Source organism: Lissotriton vulgaris, chromosome 5 (genome assembly GCF_964263255.1).
Source record: "Lissotriton vulgaris chromosome 5, aLisVul1.2, whole genome shotgun sequence".
In the NCBI taxonomy this organism is placed as follows: Eukaryota; Metazoa; Chordata; class Amphibia; order Caudata; family Salamandridae; genus Lissotriton; species Lissotriton vulgaris.
Genome location: NC_141693.1, coordinates 2,034,507,938 through 2,034,529,171, shown reverse-complemented (window position 1 = coordinate 2,034,529,171; position 21,234 = coordinate 2,034,507,938). Strand labels below are relative to the sequence as shown.

At 49.2% G+C, this 21,234-nt stretch overlaps 1 protein-coding gene across 1 annotated transcript in view; it reads left to right on the top strand.

The window, feature by feature from the left end:
- Positions 1-21,234, top strand: part of COL27A1 (collagen type XXVII alpha 1 chain) — a 1,047,548-nt gene that overhangs the window by 849,044 nt on the left and 177,270 nt on the right. Inside the window, exon 44 of the mRNA XM_086924958.1 lies at positions 18,220-18,327. Within this exon, the coding sequence (XP_086781084.1) occupies positions 18,220-18,327 (108 nt within the window). The remainder of the gene's footprint in view (positions 1-18,219; positions 18,328-21,234) is intronic.

Below are 21,234 nucleotides of genomic sequence, written 5' to 3'. Positions count from 1 at the left end.
CTCGAAAATGACATTAAAACTACTAGAATTTAGATATGATGTGGAATACATCCGTGGCAATCGGAACAAAGTAGCGGACTATCTGAGCAGGGCAGTGGCCATGGAGCTCGAAGGAGAAAGCCAAACGGGTGGAGAAGAGATGGTGGCACTGACAGATGATCAAGAGAGGGTCATCAGTAACCAGGAGTGGAAGGAAGCATACGAGCGGGACCCCATCATGCAGGAAGTGAAACGGTGCATAGTACAAGGATGGCCAGAGAAAAAACACATCAGCGAAAATCTGAAAATGTACTACGAAGTCCGAGAGGAGCTATCGGTGGATGATCAAGGAGTGTTCACGTACAGAGGCGACAAGGTAATGCCCCCAGCTGACATTGTCCCAAAACTACTGGCGTTACTCCACGAAGGGCATTTGGGAATAGTCAAGATGAAGCTAAGAACCAAACAAGGCTATTGGTGGCCAGGCATGGACCTAAGAGGGGAAAGGCATGTCAGAGATTGCCCACAGTGCCAAGGGGCAGATAAGACACTCAAGCCATTGCGTCCAGCGCTAGGAAGGTTTGATCCTCCCCAGAACCCATGGGAAGAGTTGTCCGTCGACATCCTAGGTCCCCTTTTGGACGGACAAGGTGTGCAGAAATACGTATGTGTCCTAGTGGACAGGTACTCTAAATGGCCGGAGATGAAGGTGGAAGAGATGATGGACACAGAAACAATACTAAAGTTCTTAAGTGGCACGTTTGTGAGGGAAGGCATTCCTAAATCGATCTTGAGTGACAATGGTCCTCAGTTCACCTCAGATAAGTGGACCAACTTCATGGAAAGGAATGGTATACTCGCCAAGCAACCTTCGATCTATCACCCAGCGGGGAACGGACTGGTAGAACGGTTTAACCGTGTGGTGATGGGATCCGTACAAGCTGCGATATCGAACAACAAGGACTGGGAGAAGGAAATATGGCAAATGATATGGGCTTACAGGATTACCCCCACAGGAACTGGATACAGTCCCTTCGAAATCTTGAGAGGGGGTGATCCCTTCACGAATGACAATAGAGTGTGGAAGGAGAAAACGATAATGAGCAAATGGTCGCCAGCAGTGGTGCAAGCCAACTTAGAGAAAGCACAAAATGTATATGCTAAACACTACAACAGACGGAAGAACGTGAAGGATACCGAACTGGAAGAAGGTGAATGGGTACGAGTCCAGTTGGCGACGATGCAAAAGAAGGGAGACAGCAAGTATAGTAAAGCCCTGCAAGTGAGGAAGGTGTACGACAGAGCAGCTCTGTTGAGTGATGGCAACATTTGGTCCCAGGACCGCATGGCGAGATGCAACAAGGTACTGCAGTGGGGCCAAGGTAGACAGGACTTTGAAAGTGTAGATGAGTTGGAGGCAAGAGATGAACAATTCGATGGAGAGATGGACTCGGGAAGTGAAGAGGTCAGCAGAGAACGAGGAGGTGGAGGTAGCCAGGGAGCAGAGAGAGAGATGAACGGAAATGGAGAAATGGAAAGTCAAGCGGCATTGAACGACACAGGGAGCAGAGCAGAGACTTTGGAGCAAGGAACCCCGATCACCCCAGTGAGACTGACCCGCAGGGGAAGAACATAAACAATACCAGTCAGGTTTCGAGACTTTGATATGAGCGGCGGACTGTGAGTTACATGTTCCATTGTTTGGGAAAAAAGGGAGATATGTAGTGTTGGCGTTATAGTGGTTGCACGTCGCATCGCGACGCGACGTGCCGGAGGCCATCTTAAAGGATGCGCGTGCAGCAAGTGTGGCAAACAGCGCGAACCCCGGAGCACGGTTGCACGGGCTCGGCGCTCTCCATAGAAAGAAGTTAAATAAATAAGGCGTATAGCTGCATACTGTGTCCTGTCATTATTAGAGAAGATACCAACATTACAGAAGAGCACAAACAGAGCAGAGGCACAGAGGTATGCATGTACAAGGACACACATAGAGCGGAAGCATAGAGTTCTATATGTACAAGGACACGCAGAGAGCGGAGGCACAGAGTTTTACATGTACAAGGAAACGCAGAGAGGGGAGGCACAGAGTTTTACATGTACAAGGACACGCAGAGAGCGGAGGCACAGAGTTTTACATGTACAAGGACAAGCAGAGAGGGGAGGCACAGAGTTTTACATGTACAAGGACACGCAGAGAGCAGAGGCATTGGGTTTTGCAGCGTGAATCCTTTTCTGAATCCACATGTTGTGCATCATTCCCCCATCTAGTGGTTGTGTCCGGAACAGTCTTTTTTTTTCTTTTCATTTTGGGCGTTGTCGACCACCATTTGGTGCCAGGTACGTCCCCTGTGTGACGTCAGACAGCACCCTGGAGGTTGTTGTGCGTGGTAGCCATCTTCAGATTCTTTTTTCTGCCGATGGTTCTGGAAGAAAGATGTGATGCTCTGAAGTTTTTCAGGAAAAATTCCAGAAAGAAGATAAAAGTTGAGATTTCGGGTGCAAAACCAACATCGACCATCGACATCGCAACCGGAGAGCAAAGTTTAACTCAGAGAAGGACACCCCTAATACCGTAGACATCAAGGGTCAACAAATGGCGAGGTAGGGTGTCATGGAAAATACCCCTTTCAAATTCTGCCCTGAATGCCAACACAAATTCGCTCAACGCGATCCACATGACGTGTGCAACCTCTGCCTGGCCAAAGACCACAAAGACTGTGAGGCCTGCGCGGTGTTCTAGCCGAAAACACTCAGGACAAGCCGAAAGCAGAGAGAGGCCAACTACGCAACGGTGTCCCAGGCACTGAAAAAACCTTCCATGAAGAACCTTGGTTTTTCCAGTGACGAAGAGGACCAGGGAATTCCACAGAATCAACACACAAAGGATCAGACGTCGAAATTCTAGAGGGAGACTCCGAAAAAACCCACGCCCACCAGATGGTGAAGGATACAGAGAAGAAAACGGATAAGGTAAGACACTACACACATCCGTCGGAACCAAAGAGCCATGATAATAAGGCACAGCCTAAGGTACCCTACGGAACCCTACCAAGAGACGCCGACGAGGGAAAATCGCACAAGGTGCCGAAAACAAGGGTCGAACACGAGCCCCAAAGGGAACCCAGACACCGTTGAATCCAGAGGGAAGCTCGAGCAAGAAAAGAAAATATCCAGTGTCCGACGCTAAGAGAGCTCTCGAAGTCGAGAAGAAAAGGAAACAGCTCAAAGCCGAAATGGCGACGCTCGGAGCTCTACGCCTCAGTCAAAGAATTCTGAATTCCTAAGACCTCTGTTGCAAAAGCGGACAATGTTGACGCCGAAGGTGGGGAAGATGCTGAAGGGGAAGAACAGATTCTCGAATCACCTCCAACCCACGAACCTGGTGATGAAGATCTTGAGGAAGACATTGAGGCACCAGAAGAAGAGGAAGCCTCGGAAATTTTTCGAGGACACTTGGATTGACCTCAACACTGAAAGCCCAGAGGAGGAGATATGCTGTTATCCCTCGAAAGCATCCCCACCGATGGCATAGCCTTCTACAACGGCCTAGTAAAAAGAGCAGCTGGCGCTTTCGGGGTTCCCCTCAAAGACGAAAAGAGAGACACATGCTGCTTCCTTTAAGAAACACTAAACCCAGTCAAAACAAGAACACAACACCTACCAATGCTACCAAGCTTCCTGAACCAAGACAAAGAAGCCTTTAAGGAGCCAGCCTCAAGCAAGGGGGTAACACCAAGGGTCGAAAAGAAATACAAACCCTCTTCCAAGAACCCTATGTGCAGAGGCACCACACTAGGAAGACATGCATGGCTTAGAATATCTGGTTTTATGCATGAGGTTCAAACCTCCATCATTAACAGACCATTTACAGGGGAGGCACTTTTTGGAAAAGAAGTGGGTGAATCTCCTCAGCAGAATAAAAATGACAACAAAACTGCAAGAGCCATGGGAGCCCTGCAACAAAGAGATACCTTCAAACGAGGAGGGTTTAACAGAAGAAAACCCACAGGAAGAGGAGCCTTTGCTCAAGCACAGCAAAAGTCACTTCAACAACAGGGCCAAGGGAATGGTCAACAAACAAACCAACACGCAGGACACGAAAATTGGCAACAGTTAAAGCAATCCTGTTGAGGCAGAGGCCAGCCCTCTAGAGGAAGAGGAAATGGCTCAAACTGACTCCTGCAAAAGAAAAGACCCCCACACAACACCAGTGGGAGGCAGGATGTCACAATACCTACAACAGTGGCAAAAGATCAGCACAGACAAGTGGATATTAGATTTGGCAAAATACGGGTATTCCATAGAACTAACAAAAACGCCACCAGCAAACTCACTAAAAATAAGGAAGTGCCTCAAATCAGAACTCGTAGAGTTAAATTCAGAAATCAAAGCCCTTCTTCAAAAGCAAGCAATACATTTGGAACCAGAACTGGACTTTTTCAAAGGAAACTACTGTCCGTACTTCCTAGTTCCCAAACAGGACCTATCACTGAGACCAACCCTGGACCTGAAGTTGATGAACAAATTCACCTTGACACAGCATTTCAAAAAGACTACACGCCAGGAAATAATACCACAAATTCAAAAAGGAGATCACAGGGCAACAACAGATCTCAAGGACACCTTTTTACACATCCCCATGAACAAAAACCACAGAAAATATATCTGGTTCCTTCACAAGGGAACACACTGCCAGTTCAGGGTACTCCCTTTCGGGATAAAATCAGCACCATGGGTATTCACCAAGTGCCTAGCCGCAGTCACTGCACACCTGCAAAAGGATGAAAGGCACGTCTACCCTTACATGGACGACTGGCTTATAAAAGCAGACACAAATCAAACATGAAAAGCCACGTTCAAACAGCAATCCACATGCTCCAAGGATTAGGATTCTCAATAAATCACAAGAAATTCTCCACAGGCTTACCCTACGCAAAAGAGTATACAAGCGATCAAACAGGAAGCCTCCCTCTATCTGAGGGGTAGATCTCTGACAGTGGCGAGAGTCATGAAACCCGCGGGCATGACGACATCATGCATCCCACTCATTCCTCATGACTGCCTACAAATGCACTCCTTCTAGGAATGGCTTTTCAACAACTGGTCACAGGCCACAAAGAGTTGGGAGGATCTAGTGGTTGGTACGCACAGGCTGCAAGAAGAGATACAATGATGGGAATCCAACAACATAACACAAGGCAAACCCTACAGGAACCCAACTCCTTTGTTGACAATCACTACAGACGCATCCCTCAACGGATGGGGAGCGCACCTCAAACTACTGAAGGCACGAGGCTAGTGGAACAACCTCGACTTAATAAAACACATCAATTACTTGCAAACGAAAACAGTGTTCCTAGCATTGAAAGCGTTCCAGAAACACATCCACACAAAGGCTGTCTTGATTCAAACTGAAAAAACCACCACAATATTCTACCTCAACAAACAGGGAGGTACACAATCATTTCCATAAGCGCTAGCGCAACAGATCTGGCAACGGGCAATTTACCAAGCGATCAATCTGCAAACAATCCATCTACCGGGCGCGCACAACACATCAGCAGATCTGAGCAGACGGAACCGCTCCCACGAGCTCAAATTCAAGCACAAAACTGTACAATACATCTTCAAACTCTGGAGGACCCCAGAGAGAGACCTGTTTGCTACAATACACAACAAGAAATGCCAGTTCTTTGCCTCGAGGTTTCTTTACCACCTGTCATGAGGGAATGTCCTGTCCATAGATTATTATTATTATTATTTAAATTTATATATCAGCGCGCAGCGTCCCAGCAGGGTTTTCCGGTGCCGTACAGGAACAGCAAAGAGTAGAGCAGCCTATTGGCTGAAAAGCCAAGTTTTCAGGGATCTACAGAATCAAAGAAGGTTGGGTTGTATGCGGAGGGGCAGTGGCAATGCATTCCATAAAGTAGGGCCCAGATAAGAAAAAGAGGGCCCCCCCCCATGCGAGAAAGCTTGATTTTAGGAACCCGAAATTTTTCTTGGGTGGAGGATCTAAGACTACGGGAAGGAACATACGGACAAGCTCAAATTTGCAGGTAGCGGGCGACGGTACATGTTTAATACGAAACATGTAGGTTAGGGCTTTGAACTTGACCCGTTTCTCCATTGGAAGTCAGTGGAAATCAACCAGCAGCCCGGATGTGGAAAAAAATTTCGGAGCGCTGCAGAGTAATCTAGCCGCGGAGTTTTGAACTCGCTGTAATTTTCGTGTTACCTCTTTGTTGACGCCCAAGTAAAGTATATTCCCGTAGTCCAGCCTAGAGGTGACAAGGGCTTGGACTACGGTATGCGGGGCAGAGTAGTGCCGGCCAGAGTCCCCCGGGGCGACGGGGGACTCTGGCCGGCACTACTCTGGCTGCGATAATTTGCTACTCTTCTGCGTCTCTGCGGGACCTGCGGGGCCAATCTAGTTCCTGCCGCTCTGTCTTTCCAGGGCGGTTTAGGGGCAAACGTTGCTGCCCGTCCTGCGGCTGGAGGCCTGCCTTGCCGTGTGCTACTGTGTCACGTCTGGTAACTGCTGATACGAGGCATCTTTGCATGCTGTTGAACACAAGGTCGGTAGGTCGTCATGCCCTGCATATTCATGACCTTTTGGTCAGGGAAAATCCTCTGTGCCTGCTTCTGACGGAAACCTGGCTCGGAGAGGCTTCCCACCCGGATGTCTTCTCCTCCATCCCACCGGAATATAACATCTTCCGGCAGGACAGAGCGAAGGGGAGGGGAGGGGGAGTCGCTGTGGTGGTGAAAAAGTGCGTCTCCTGCTCAGTGCTTCCCTCGAACCCTATTGGGAATGCCGAGTCGCTTGCCTTCATGATCAGACTGTCCCCGGGTCAGGCCCTGAAGGGGCTGTTGATCTATAGACCTCCAGGTCCTGTGGGTTCTTTCGTTGAGGACCTACAGACAGTTGTTTCTGAGTTGGCGTTATCTACTCAGCACTGCATTGTGGCTGGTGACTTCAATTTCCATCTGGATGTGGCCGATGACCCTGATGCGGCCAAATTGATGGATGTCACTTCTCCGCTTGGTCTCATTCCCTACGTATCAGGGCCAACACATGAGAAGGGGCATACCCTGGATCAGGTGTTTTCATCTGTTCCTCTCGTGGAGGTTGCTACCCTGCAGATGCTCTGGACCGACCACTGGTTGATCAGCTTTGTGTTGCTGGAATGCACGCGTCCGGATCACAGAGCGCCTACCTTGCTTAAACCGGCCTCGAGAGCGCTTCATAGAGTAACTCCTGACTTGCTCGAGCAGGCACTGCTGAAACACCCCTGTCCTCTCTCGGGTGACCTGGATAGTGACATAGAGACCTTGCAGTGTTGGCTGACCGATCGGTTGGAAGATCTCGCTCCCAAGGTTGTCCCTCGGTCCACGGTGGCCCGGCATTCTGCCCCGTGGTTTACGGAGGCGCTCCGTGTGGCTCGTAGGCAGTGCAAGGTGGCTGAGAGGGCCTGGCGCCTTGTGTACGATGGGGAGGCTAAACTTGCCTACAAGGCGGTGTTGAAGGCTTACCATCGGGACATTCTCGGTGCCAAGAGGGTTTATCTGGTTAGGAGGATAGAGGCATCTGCGAACTCCTGCAAGGAGATCTTTACTATTGTGAAGGAGTTTACGATCCCCAGCTCCCATCCGCCCCCTCCAGCTTCGGCGGACGCTTGGGCCTGCGATCTCGCTGGTTTCTTCACAAATAAGATCAAGGCCATTCAGGCCACCTTCGTGGAGGAACCGGATGGAGGGAGTGGTGTGAAGCTGGACTTTGGACTGCCGCAGACTTCGGTGGCAGTGCTGTCCGACTTCCCCACTGTTACCAGCGAGGCCTCTCTTATGTTGTTGGCCAACCTCAAATCTGGCTCGCCACTTGATCCCTGCCCCGCCAAATTTTTGGCCGGGATGGCGGCAGTGGTGAACCCTTTAGTCAACCCTATCCTCAATGCCTCCCTGAGGGAGGGGCGGGTCCCTAGCTCTTGGAAAAGAGCGATGGTGATCCCCCTCCTAAAAAAACCGGGCCTTGACACCGAAGTCCTGGCGAACTACAGGCCTATCTCGTTGTTACCTGCACTAGCGAAGCTTACGGAAAAACATGCTCACGGCGCTCTTTCTAGTTTTTTGGAAGCCAACAATCTGCTCCATCCATCTCAATCGGGCTTCCGTCCTAATTTTAGTACGGAAACAGCTCTGATTGAGGTGACCGAGATCATCAGGGAGACTCTCGATGCCGGCGGCAGGGCCATGCTGGTCATGTTAGATCTCTCGGCGGCTTTCGACACCGTCCCCCACAAGACGCTTCTAACCAGGCTTTATGACATCGGCCTGAGGGGGACGGTGCTGAGGTGGTTTACCTCTTTCCTGGAAGACCGCCGCCAGACGGTCTGGGTCTCCCAGAGCTCCGCCGAGATGCCGCCATTGGGAGTTGGGGTTCCACAGGGTTCTGTGTTGAGCCCCACATTATTTAACATCTTTATGTCCCCTCTGGCGGCCTTGGTAGAGGCGTATGGGGCCCAGATCGTCTCTTATGCCGACGACACGCAACTCCTCTTCACATGCGGGAAAGACCAAGAGTTTGTGGGAGAGAGAATCCGGGACTGCCTTGCGCTGGTCTTCGACTGGTTCCAGCGGAACGGTCTGAGGGCCAACTCGGGAAAGTCTGAGATTCTTTTTTTTGGTTGCGTTGCCGACCCTGAGTGGCAGCATTGGTGGCCATCCGACATGAGTCCTCCTGTACAGTCCTCTGTGGTGGCCAAAAACCTGGGCGTCAAGCTCGACAATCAGCTGTCGCTCCGCACTCACATCCTTGGCCTGGCCGGCACCTGCTACGGACTATTGAAAATGCTCCGCAAATTTTTGCCTTTGTTATCTGAGGAGCATAGGAGGATTACAGTGCAGGCTCTAGTCGGTTCGAGGCTAGATTATGCCAATGCTCTTTTTCTGGGCCTTCCCGATTATCTGGTCCAGCGCCTTCAGGTGGTGCAGAACTCTGCTGCCCGGGCGATCTTTGGTCTAGGGAGACGGGCTCGAGCGTCTGGGTTGCTCCAGTCGCTCCATTGGCTCCCCATTAGGAAGAGGATTCAGTTCAAATCCCTGACCCTGATGCACAAGGCTCTGCATGGTTCAGGAGCGGGATACCTGCAGAGGAGACTGACTTTTTATCGTCCGGCTCGTTCCCTCCGTTCGGAAGCTCTTTGCAGAGCAGTGGTCCCACGGGTGAGGAAGGCTCGTGCGGGAGGGCGGTCTTTTGGCTGCAGAGCCCCCCAGCTTTGGAATCAGCTTCCATTTTCTCTGCGGAGTACTGTTAATTTACTCCAGTTTAGGAGGGGCCTGAAGACCTGGCTTTTTAACTCTTAGTTTGTTTTTACTGCCCATCGTCTCTTCTGTTCCATTCTGTTGCTTGTTTTTAGCTGTGTTGTGTTATTTCAGTATGAGTTGAGGGTGGAAAGCGTCGGGACACTCCCTGTGAGTAGCTGCACGCTATATAAAAGCTCCATAACATAACATAACATAACATGAGATGGGAGCATCCACACAATCTTTCTCAGCCATTTCAGAATGGTGTATCAGGTAGCAGCAACCTTAGTGGCTTGCTGACGCATAGATTGGTCAGGGATATCTGCATACGCTTTTCCACCAATACCTCTAATCCAAAGAGTTCTGGAAAAAGCAAGACGACCAGGGAAAAACCAAATTCTCATTGCTCTACAATGGGCCAGACAAACATGGTACTCAAGTCTGCTAGAGCTGTCCAAGGGGCAAATAATCAAAATCAGAGCAGACAAGGACCTATAAACGATGCAACAGGGCCAGGTCTTCTACCCAGAGCCAGCGACGCTACGCCTAGCGGCCTGGCACCTGAATACGTAGAGTTTGGCCACCTCAACCTGCCTCAATGAGCAATGGAGATTCTAAAGGAGGCAAGAAAGCCAACTACAAGACAATGCTTTGCCGCAAAATGGAAGCGGTACGCTACGGGGTGCACCGCTAACAACCGAATGAACTCCATCAATAAACAGGAAACAGTGATCATATGCCTAACTCATCTCCTAGACGTCACATCAACTACTCAAGCATAAAGGGGCATCTCGCTGCCAACACAGCTTACACAAGGGGAAGAGCACAGAAAAGCTTTTTCAGAAGACCGGTCATAAAAAGGTTCTCAGAGGGGTCTAAAAGAGTTGCTCCCCCAAGGACAGTCCCCATGTGAAGTTTAAATACAGTTCTCACAAAACTTATGACAAAACCATTTGAGTTCTGGTAATCAAGGAGAGAGAGCGGAACTAGAGTAGCTTGTTCGTTTCCCCTGGGATATAGTGGTTAATCAAAGAGAACTAGCCATGTCTTTGAGCTATGTGTCTGCATGGGAAACCATTTGGTTTAGTATGAAGGCCCTCACCCACCAACCTAGCTGGTGGCATGCTTCATCATGGGGCCCTCACCCACCAACCTAGCTGGTGGCATGCTTCATCATCGGGCCCTCACCCACCAACCTAGCTGGTGGCACGCTTCATCATCGGGGCCTCACCCACCAACCTAGCTGGTGGCATGCTTCATCATCGGGCCCTCACCCACCAACCTAGCTGGTGGCATGCTTCATCATCGGGGCCTCACCCACCAACCTAGCTGGTGGCATGCTTCATCATCGGGCCCTCACCCACCAACCTAGCTGGTGGCATGCTTCATCATCGGGCCCTCACCCACCAACCTAGCTGATGGCATGCTTCATCATCGGGCCCTCACCCACCAACCTAGCTGGTGGCATGCTTCATCATGGGGCCCTCACCCACCAACCTAGCTGGTGGCATGCTTCATCATCGGGCCCTCACCCACCAACCTAGCTGATGGCATGCTTCATCATGGGGCCCTCACCCACCAACCTAGCTGGTGGCATGCTTCATCATCGGGCCCTCACCCACCAACCTAGCTGGTGGCATGCTTCATCATCGGGCCCTCACCCGCCAACCTAGTTGGTGGCATGCTTCATCATCGGGCCCTCACCCACCAACCTAGCTGGTGGCATGCTTCATCATCGGGCCCTCACCCACCAACCTAGCTGGTGGCATGCTTCATCATCGGGCCCTCACCCACCAACCTAGCTGGTGGCATGCTTCATCATCGGGCCCTCACCCACCAACCTAGCTGGTGGCATGCTTCATCATCGGGCCCTCACCCACCAACCTAGTTGGTGGCATGCTTCATCATCGGGCCCTCACCCACCAACCTAGCTGGTGGCATGCTTCATCATCGGGCCCTCACCCACCAACCTAGCTGGTGGCATGCTTCATCATCGGGCCCTCACCCACCAACCTAGTTGGTGGCATGCTTCATCATCGGGCCCTCACCCACCAACCTAGCTGGTGGCATGCTTCATCATCGGGCCCTCACCCACCAACCTAGCTGGTGGCATGCTTCATCATCGGGCCCTCACCCACCAACCTAGCTGGTGGCATGCTTCATCATGGGGCCCTCACCCACCAACCTAGCTGGTGGCATGCTTCATCATCGGGCCCTCACCCACCAACCTAGCTGGTGGCATGCTTCATCATCGGGCCCTCACCCACCAACCTAGCTGGTGGCATGCTTCATCATGGGGCCCTCACCCACCAACCTAGCTGGTGGCATGCTTCATCATCGGGCCCTCACCCGCCAACCTAGTTGGTGGCATGCTTCATCATCGGGCCCTCACCCACCAACCTAGCTGGTGGCATGCTTCATCATGGGGCCCTCACCCACCAACCTAGCTGGTGGCATGCTTCATCATCGAGCCCTCACCCACCAACCTAGCTGGTGGCATGCTTCATCATGGGGCCCTCACCCACCAACCTAGCTGGTGGCATGCTTCATCATGGGGCCCTCACCCACCAACCTAGCTGGTGGCATGCTTCATCATGGGGCCCTCACCCACCAACCTAGTTGGTGGCATGCTTCATCATCGGGCCCTCACCCACCAACCTAGCTGGTGGCATGCTTCATCATCGGGCCCTCACCCACCAACCTAGCTGGTGGCATGCTTCATCATCGGGCCCTCACCCACCAACCTAGCTGGTGGCATGCTTCATCATGGGGCCCTCACCCACCAACCTAGCTGGTGGCTTGCTTCCTCATGGGGCCCCACCCGAGACACCGGGTGCGCCTCAGGTGTGCTGCGACGCCAGATTACTGCGGAGCGGGTTTTTCGGAAGGTGAGTGTGCTGTGCAGGTGTGTCGCGTGAGATTTTAAAATTCTGTCCTTGGGGTCCCTAACGGGTACTTTATTGGTGGGCCCCAGGCAGAGGTTAAAAACAAAGGCTTGGGACGTGTATGGATTGACTTATGATCTCCCACGTCCAGTGTGGTCGACTAGTTTCAGCCAGGCCTTTTTATTAAACTGGCTTTCTTCAGGACCTATGTGTGGGGGTGTTACAGGGATCTATGTGATTATCAGTGCCCTGTATGTGAAGCACACGCTAAGGTGCTGATATATGTAAGAGGTATTTCCTCTCAGTTTCTACTCCTGTCTACAGAGGACAAAACTCCCTGGGCTTCCGCCGGAGGGTCGGGACTTATTAGCACTTTGGCTGTGTCTCCAGGCCCAATGGAACACCTGTGATCCGGTCGCAAGGTCCGAAGGTCCCATGCACAAGGGAGACCTCAAAAATATCACTTTAAAGACAGCATTTCTTATTTCCATCACATCCTTACTGAGAGTAAGTGAGTTACAAGTGCTAACCATACAAGAACCATACATGCAACTCCGTAAGAACAAGGTGATTTTAAAAACGAACCCACAATTCCTACCAAATGTGATATCTAAATATCACCTAAATCAAAGTATTCTCCTTCCTGTCTTCTTCAAGGACCCCAAAGCAAGAGGAGAAAGAAGCCTCCATAGCCTGGATGTAAGGAGGGCACTACTGTACTATCTACAGAAAACAGGACAAACTCGGAAAAGCAAACAACTGTTTGTTGCTTACTCACATACTAAAACAGGGTCGCCTGTTACAGAAGCAACCATTGCATGATAGATAGTCCAAACCATTCAATTATGCCATACCACCGCAAACAAAGAACTGAGGGTACAACCAACAGCTCACTCAACCAGGAAGAAGGGAGTAACTCTGGCATTTATGACCAACGTGCCCACAGACAATATATGTGCAGCAGCAACATGGACAACATCACACCCCCCCCCCACAAAACCTTACTGTGCGGACATATAAATAAATAAGGAAGCAGAAATAAAGCAAAAGGCACTTCAACACCTGTTCGCAAAGTCTTCATCTTACCACAGCCGCCCCAAGAAGGGAGAAACCGCTACGTAATCCGATGCACATAATGTGAAAACAGATAAGGATTTATGCTGCAAAACAAAATGGTTACTTGTTAGTAGCAGTAGTTTTGCAGCTGAAAGAGTTTTCTGGATTCACATGCAACCCACCCGGCCTGCCCTAGATGGAATAAATATGTTCGAGGCATGTGAGCTGTAGATTACATGCTTTGCATAGTCTGCCATCTAGTGTTGGGTCCAGATGTTTGCACTTTGTTTTTCTTTGAAGAAGTCTTTTCCAGTCACGAGGTAAGGTGACTCCTCCTTTCAGCGATAGTGCGCATGGGCATCAACTCCATTGTTAGATTTGTTTTTTCCGCCTTCTGATGTTAATTGCACTCCAGTTCGACACTGTTTCTTGGGTTCCCCTCGATGCGCAATCCACTACCCTCGACGGTATTGTTTCTCGATCACGTTTCCAATTCCCTGCGTATCGTTTTGAGTCAAACTCTTCGATCAGAAGATTCTTGGAGGGCCGGTGGGCCTACCCGTGTCGGGCTCAGGCAGGCGTCCATGACACTAATCCTAGCAGCTCCCACATGAGCCCGTCAACCGTGGTTCACCACCCTGTTGGAGATCTCAGTAGACTCTCACCAAAAGCAACATCATACGCGCACTGGGGAGATCAGACATCCAGATCCCAGTCATCTCAACCTTGCGATCTGGCTCCTGAAATCTTAGAGTTTGGCTACCTCCGGACTGCATGAACATTATGAAAGAGGCTGGACGTCCACTACAAGGGCTTGCTATGCAGAAAAAAGGAAGCAGTTTGTGCTATATTGTTATAACAATCAAATCAAACCGCTTGATGTTTCAGTTCAAAACATTATCTGCCACTTACTGCATCTCCAGTCGTCCAATTCAGCCTTTACGTCCATATGCTTACATCTCGCTGCACTTGCTGCAAACCTGCAAAATAGACATCTGTCTCTCTTCAGAGTGCCTGTCATTAAAGCATTTATGGAAGGACTCAGGAGTCCTCCCCCAAGACTTCCACTGCCCCAGTGTGGAATCTCAAAATTGTCCGCACCAGACTGACGAGTCCACCCTTTGAGCTAATGCACAAATGTGAGCTGCAATATCTCACTTGGAAAGTCGCTTTCCTCATAGTTATTACATCACTGAGGAGAGTAGGTGAGCTTCGGGCACTAACCATAGAGGAACCATTTTTACAAGTACACCAAAACAAAGTGGTTCTTCGGACTGATCCAAACATTTTACCCATAGTAATTTCTGCCTTCCATATCAACGAATCTGTTGAGTTGCCTGTGTTCTTCCCTCAGCCAGATTCTGTGGCAGAACGTGCTCTTCACACCGTAGATGTCAAAAGAGTATTACTTCACTATATAGAAAGGACGTTGCCTTTCCGTAAAAAAATCAACTCTTTGTGGCTTTTGCTCCACCTCATAAAGGCAATCCCATCTCAAAATCAAGTATTGCTTGGTGGATAGTCAATTGCATTCAGACATGCTATGAAAAAGCAAAACGAACATTAATAATTCCCCCTAGAACGCACGCCACTCGCAAACTAAGGGCTTCTATTGCTTTCTTAAGAAACATCCCCATAGCTGACATCTGTGATGCTGCAACATGGTCTACACCGCACACATTCACAAAACAACTATTGTGTAGATGTGTTAGCAAGACAGCAAGCTAGTGTGGGCCAATCAGTTCTAGGTACACTATTTTAAACCACTGCAACAGCTACAGGTTAGCAATCACTTTGGGAGATTACTACTGTCTTGTCTATGCGAAGCATGTGATCTACAGCTCACATGCCTCAAACGGTAAATGCTACTTACCCAGTATGCATCTGTTCTTGGCATGTAGAGCTGTAGATTTACATGCGCTCACCCGCCTCCCCGGGTAGGTATACCTGTTGCAGTGATATCTTAGATACATATACGTGGACATCTCTTTCTACTTCTCTTACTTACTCCTTTATCACCCTCTGCCGGAAAACAATCTAACAATGGAGCCGATGCGCACGCGCACTATCACCGAAAGGAGGAGTCACCTACCTTATGACGGGAAAGACTTCGTTGAAGAAAAACAAAGTGCAAACAACCGCCCCCAACACTAGATGGCAGACTATGCAAAGCAAGTGAATCTACCGCTCTACATGCCAAGAACAGATGCATGCTGGGTAAGGAGCATTTTCCTTCTAACAATTCACTAAAGGACCAGAGACTTAAACTCACAAAATAAACGAAGATGGTTACCACCCACAACAGCCTCCAGGGCCCCGTCTGACATCACACAGGGGACGTGCCTGGCACCAAATGGTGGTCGACAACGCCCGAAACAAAAAACAAAAAAACAATAAAACAAAGAGTATACCAGACCCAACCACTAGATGGCAGAATGATGCACAGCATGTGAATCCAGAAGACTCTTCAAGGTGCAAAACTACCCCTACTGGTAAGTAACCATTTAGTTATACATGTACAAGGACACGCAGAGAGTGGAGGCAAACATGTACAAGGACACACAGAGACCAGAGGTATACATGTACAAGGACATGCAGAGAGTGGAGGCAAACATGTACAAGGACACACAGAGACCAGAGGTATACATGTACAAGGACACGCAGAGAGTGGAGGCAAACATGTACAAGGACACACAGAGACCAGAGGTATACATGTACAAGGACACGCAGAGAGTGGAGGCAAACATGTACAAGGACACACAGAGACCAGAGGTATACATGTACAAGGACACGCAGAGAGTGTAGGCATACATGTACAAGGACACATAGAGACCAGAGGTATACATGTACAAGGACACACAGAGAGTGGAGGTACAGAGGTATGCATGTACAAGGACACGCAGAGACCAGAGGTATACATGTACAAGGACACGCAGAGAGTGGGGGGAGAGAGGTATACATGTACAAGGACACGCAGAGACCAGAGGTATACATGTACAAGGACACACAGAGAGTGGAGGTACAGAGGTATGCATGTACAAGGACACGCAGAGACCAGAGGAATACATGTACAAGGACATGCAGAGAGTGGGGGGACAGAGGTATACATGTGCAAGGACGCAGATAGTGCGGAGGCACAGAGTTTTACATGTACAAGGACACGTAGAGAGTGAGGTGGCATAGAGTTTTACATGTACAAGGACGCAGAGAGAGGGGAGGCACAGAGGTATATATGTACAAGGACACGCAGAAAGTGGAGGCACAAAGGTATACATGTACAAGGACATGCAGAGACCAGAGGTATACATGTACAAGGACACACAGAGAGTGGAGGTACAGAGGTATACATGTACAAGGACACACAGAGACCAGAGGTATACATGAACAAGGACACGCAGAGAGCAGAGGAACAAAGTTATACATGTGCAAGGGCACAGAGAGTGAGGAGGCACAGAGTTTTACATGTACAAGGACACGCAGAAAGTGGAGGCACAGAGTTATACATGTGCAAGGACACAGAGAGTGCAGAGGCACAGAGTTTTACATGAACAAGAACACACAGTAAGTGGAGGCACAGAGGTATACATGTACAAGGACATGCAGAGACCGGAGGTATACATGTACAAGGACATGAAGACAGCGGAGGCACAGAGTTTTATATGTACAAGGACGCAGAGAGCGGGGGCACAGAGTTTTACATGTACGAGGACCCACAGAAAGTGGAGGCACAGAGGTATACATGTACAAGGCCACGCAGAGAGCGCAGGTACAGAGTTTTACACGTACCAGGATGCAGAGAGGGGGTCCAAGGGTTATACATGTTTAGGAGCATGAAGACAGCAGAAGCACACAGGCTCTTCTCCAGCACAATCTCATGTAGCTCCTGGCGGGAAACAATCGCAGGTCAGATGCAACAGAAACAAAACACCAAACAAGGCCACATCGCCCTGCGGGGACGTCATGAGAATCATAGAAACTTACAGCAATGTCGCTTCAGAAGTCACAAGGGGACAAACGGAGATTTTCAAAGGGTTTCTCACACTGCTGGTCTATTTAAGATGTGAGAGTCTATGCGTGCTTTGCAGAACCTGCAGGTGGCTGTCTGTGTGATTACACTAATACCAGTCATGTGTAGATCACACATTACAAACTAGAGGCTTTGGCCCTTTATAGGACATTTACTGTTACCCATTAGAACCTCTATGAACAGTTTTAGAGTAATAGAGAGTTGAGTTAAGCTTGCAAGGTTTTAAACGTATATAATGGGGATCGCATGGAGCAGCTTCACTAACCGAGATCTTTACCAGGATTATAACTTGACGGTAATAATACATTTATATCTGCAACGCAAACATGAACCCACTGAGTTCTTACATTAAAAGCCTGCGCGCCTTGTTGTGCAGCAGTCACATGAACAGTCTGATGATGAGTTATGATGATCCAGAGAATGCGCACAGATCCCTGCAGCAAATGCATTGACCTTCAGAGCTGTCTTTCCAGTGTTATACCTGAAACATACTTGAGCCGTCTATTGCTCTGCAGCACTTCCTTCAAATCTAACTCTCCGACCACTCAACTAATCCAGACTGTCACTCAGCTCCTCTTGGTGCCGCCTCATGGCAGCCTCTCTCTGGAGTTGACCCTGTTTTATAGGTTCCCAGGGGGAGTTCTTCCTATGTCCATCATTGACATGCAAAGGGAAGGTGTAGGTGCATGCATGGAGACACACAGCACAGGTTGAAGATACACAGGTATGGAACAGGCCTGAGGGTGAGTGAGCTGGGGGTTAGAGTGACTGGGAAGGCGAGGGATCTGAGTGAGAGAGAGAGAGGCTAAGGGTAGGGAAGAGGGCAGCAAATGACAGAACGAGTGTTTGGGTGAGGGGCGGTCACTCACATCCTAAGGCTGACGCAAAAGAAAAGGGAGTTGTTCCTTCATATCACCAGCAGTAAAACTTGCACTCCATGTGTGTAACATTGTTTTCTTTTTTTAGGGGGAGCAAGGAGAAGATGGTGACATTGGCCCAGCTGGACTGTCAGGAAAAAGGGGGAGCAGTGGTGGGCCAGGATTACCAGGGCCTCAGGGATCGCCAGGAATCAGGGTAAATGCTCTGATACAATGGTTTTAGGTTTAACGTGGAGCCCGCTGTGCAAAACATCTGAAAAACTCACCTCACTCTGAGTACAGCCATCAGTAGAGAATCTGGGTCAGCATTCCCTCACTGACACGACTAGACGCCAAGGATCACACATTCCCTCACTGACTCGACTAGACGCCAAGGATTACACATTCCCTCACTGACACGACTAGACGTCAAGGATCAAACATTCCCTCACTGACATGACTAGACGCCAAGGATCAAACATTCCCTCACTGACATGACTAGACGCCAAGGATTACACATTCCCTCACTGACAGAACTAGACGTCAAGGATCACACATTCCCTCACTGGCACGACTAGACGTCAAGGATCAAACATTCCCTCACTGGCACGACTAGACGTCAAGGATCAAACATTCCCTCACTGACATGACTAGACGCCATGGATCAAACATTCCCTCACTGGCACGACTAGACGCCAAGGATCAAACATTCCCTCACTCACATGACTAGACGCCAAGGATCAAACATTCCCTCACTGACTCGACTAGAGGTCAAGGATCAAACATTCCCTCACTCACATGACTAGACGCCAAGGATCAAACATTCCCTCACTGACATGACTAGACGCCAAGGATCAAACATTCCCTCACTGACATGACTAGACGCCAAGGATCAAACATTCCCTCACTCACATGACTAGACGCCAAGGATCAAACATTCCTTCACTGACTCGACTAGACGTCAAGGGTCAAACATTCCCTCACTCACACAACTAGACGCCAAGGATCAAACATTCCCTCACTCACATGACTAGACGCCAAGGATCAAACATTCCCTCACTGACTCGACTAGACGTCAAGGGTCAAACATTCCCTCACTCACACAACTAGACGCCAAGGATCAAACATTCCCTCACTCACATGACTAGACGCCAAGGATCAAACATTCCCTCACTCACACGACTAGACGTCAAGGGTCAAACATTCCCTCACTCACACAACTAGACGCCAAGGATCAAACATTCCCTCACTCACATGACTAGACGCCAAGGATCAAACATTCCCTCACTCACACAACTAGACGCCAAGGATCAAACATTCCCTCACTCACATGACTAGACGCCAAGGATCAAACATTCCCTCACTCACACAACTAGACGCCAAGGATCAAACATTCCCTCATTCACATGACTAGATGCCAAGGATCAAACATTCCCTCACTCACATGACTAGACGCCAAGGATCAAACATTCCCTCACTCACACGACTAGACGTCAAGGGTCAAACATTCCCTCATTCACACAACTAGACGCCAAGGATCAAACATTCCCTCACTGACACGACTAGAGGTCAAGGGTCATACATTCCCTCACTGACTCGACTAGACGTCAAGGATCAAACATTCCCTCACTCACATGACTAGACGCCTACTCATACTTCTTGACCTCACCGCTGCCTTTGACACAGTGTACCGCCCGACCACACTCAATACACACAAGGATCACTTTGGCCTTAATGGCCCGGTCCTTAACTGGTTCACCTCCTACTTCCAACATAGAACACAACAAAATAAAATTCAAAACTGCCTCTGTAGCCCAGCTCCTGTCTCCCTCGGCGACCGCAAGGATCCCTCCTCTCTCCCGCTCTTTTCAACCTCTTTATGGAACCCCTTACCTTGATACTTTAACAAGCAAAAATCAATTATCACCTGAACGCTGATGACACTCAACTGTACTATAAAATATAATCCCATTCTGACATCCTGCACCTCAACACAGCACTAACCAAGAGCCAAACCTGGTTCCACAACAACCATCTTAAACTCACTCCTAAAAAAACTGAGATCATCCTCGTCTCTCCCAAAAACAACCCTCTCCCCGTTCAATCATGGATCGTGGATCTCACTGCCCTAAACTGCCCTCCCTCCCTCGCTGGATCTGTCAAATCACTCGGCATCACTATCAACAATAATCTTACCCTTAACTCCCATATTAAAAATTCAGCAAAAAGTGCGCTTTTCACACTCCGCCATCTCAAAAAAATCAAACCCTTTTTTCGGCTGAAGACCTCAAGTTATTACCCAATCACTTTTCCTTTCCAAAATCGACTACGGAAATGCGCTTCTCTCTGGTACCCCCAAAATCCTCAACCTCTCAGCCAGACTCACTACAAACTGTAAATGTTTTGCCCACATCTCCCCTGCCCTCAAGGCCCTCAAATGGCTCCCAATGAAGGTAGATCCTCCTATAAAATTGCCTGCTTCACGCACAAAGCCCTCTATCGGAGACTCCATCCAACCTATCAACTAAACTTTAAACCGCTGGCTGCACACGAACACTGAGAAGCACCAACTCTCTTCTCCTCATGCCCCCTCTACTCAAACAAAGCTCCTCACAATCCCGCTCCTTCTCTGGCAAGGCCCCAACCATCTGGAACGACCTCCCCAAAGACCATCGCTGCAACCCCTCCTATGCCAACTTTAAAAGAAACCTTAAAATACACTTCCTCACTAACTATTTGGGGAATGTAGCCCCCTTCTCTCCTTTCTGACTTTTCTCCCCCCCCCCCCCTGCCGTAATCAACCTTTCTTGTTTCTCCAACTGATGTTCGGTTTACGTTACTTACTCTCCTCACAATTTGTACTCTAAATGGTTCCTTTTTATTTATTTACCTAAATCAACTGCTGAATTTGTTTCCTGCATTTGCTTCTGCTGCTCTCTTGAGTCCTCCTGACACACTGTAAAATAGCTGTCTACTACCACATTATCGTTTTCTTTTAATTCACGCTCTGCATATATGATTTGTACTCCTCACACTATGTACTCTAAATGGTTCCTCTAATCTGTATCTGACCAACTATTGAATTTGTTTTTCATACACTGATATTCCTGCTTCCCTGAATATT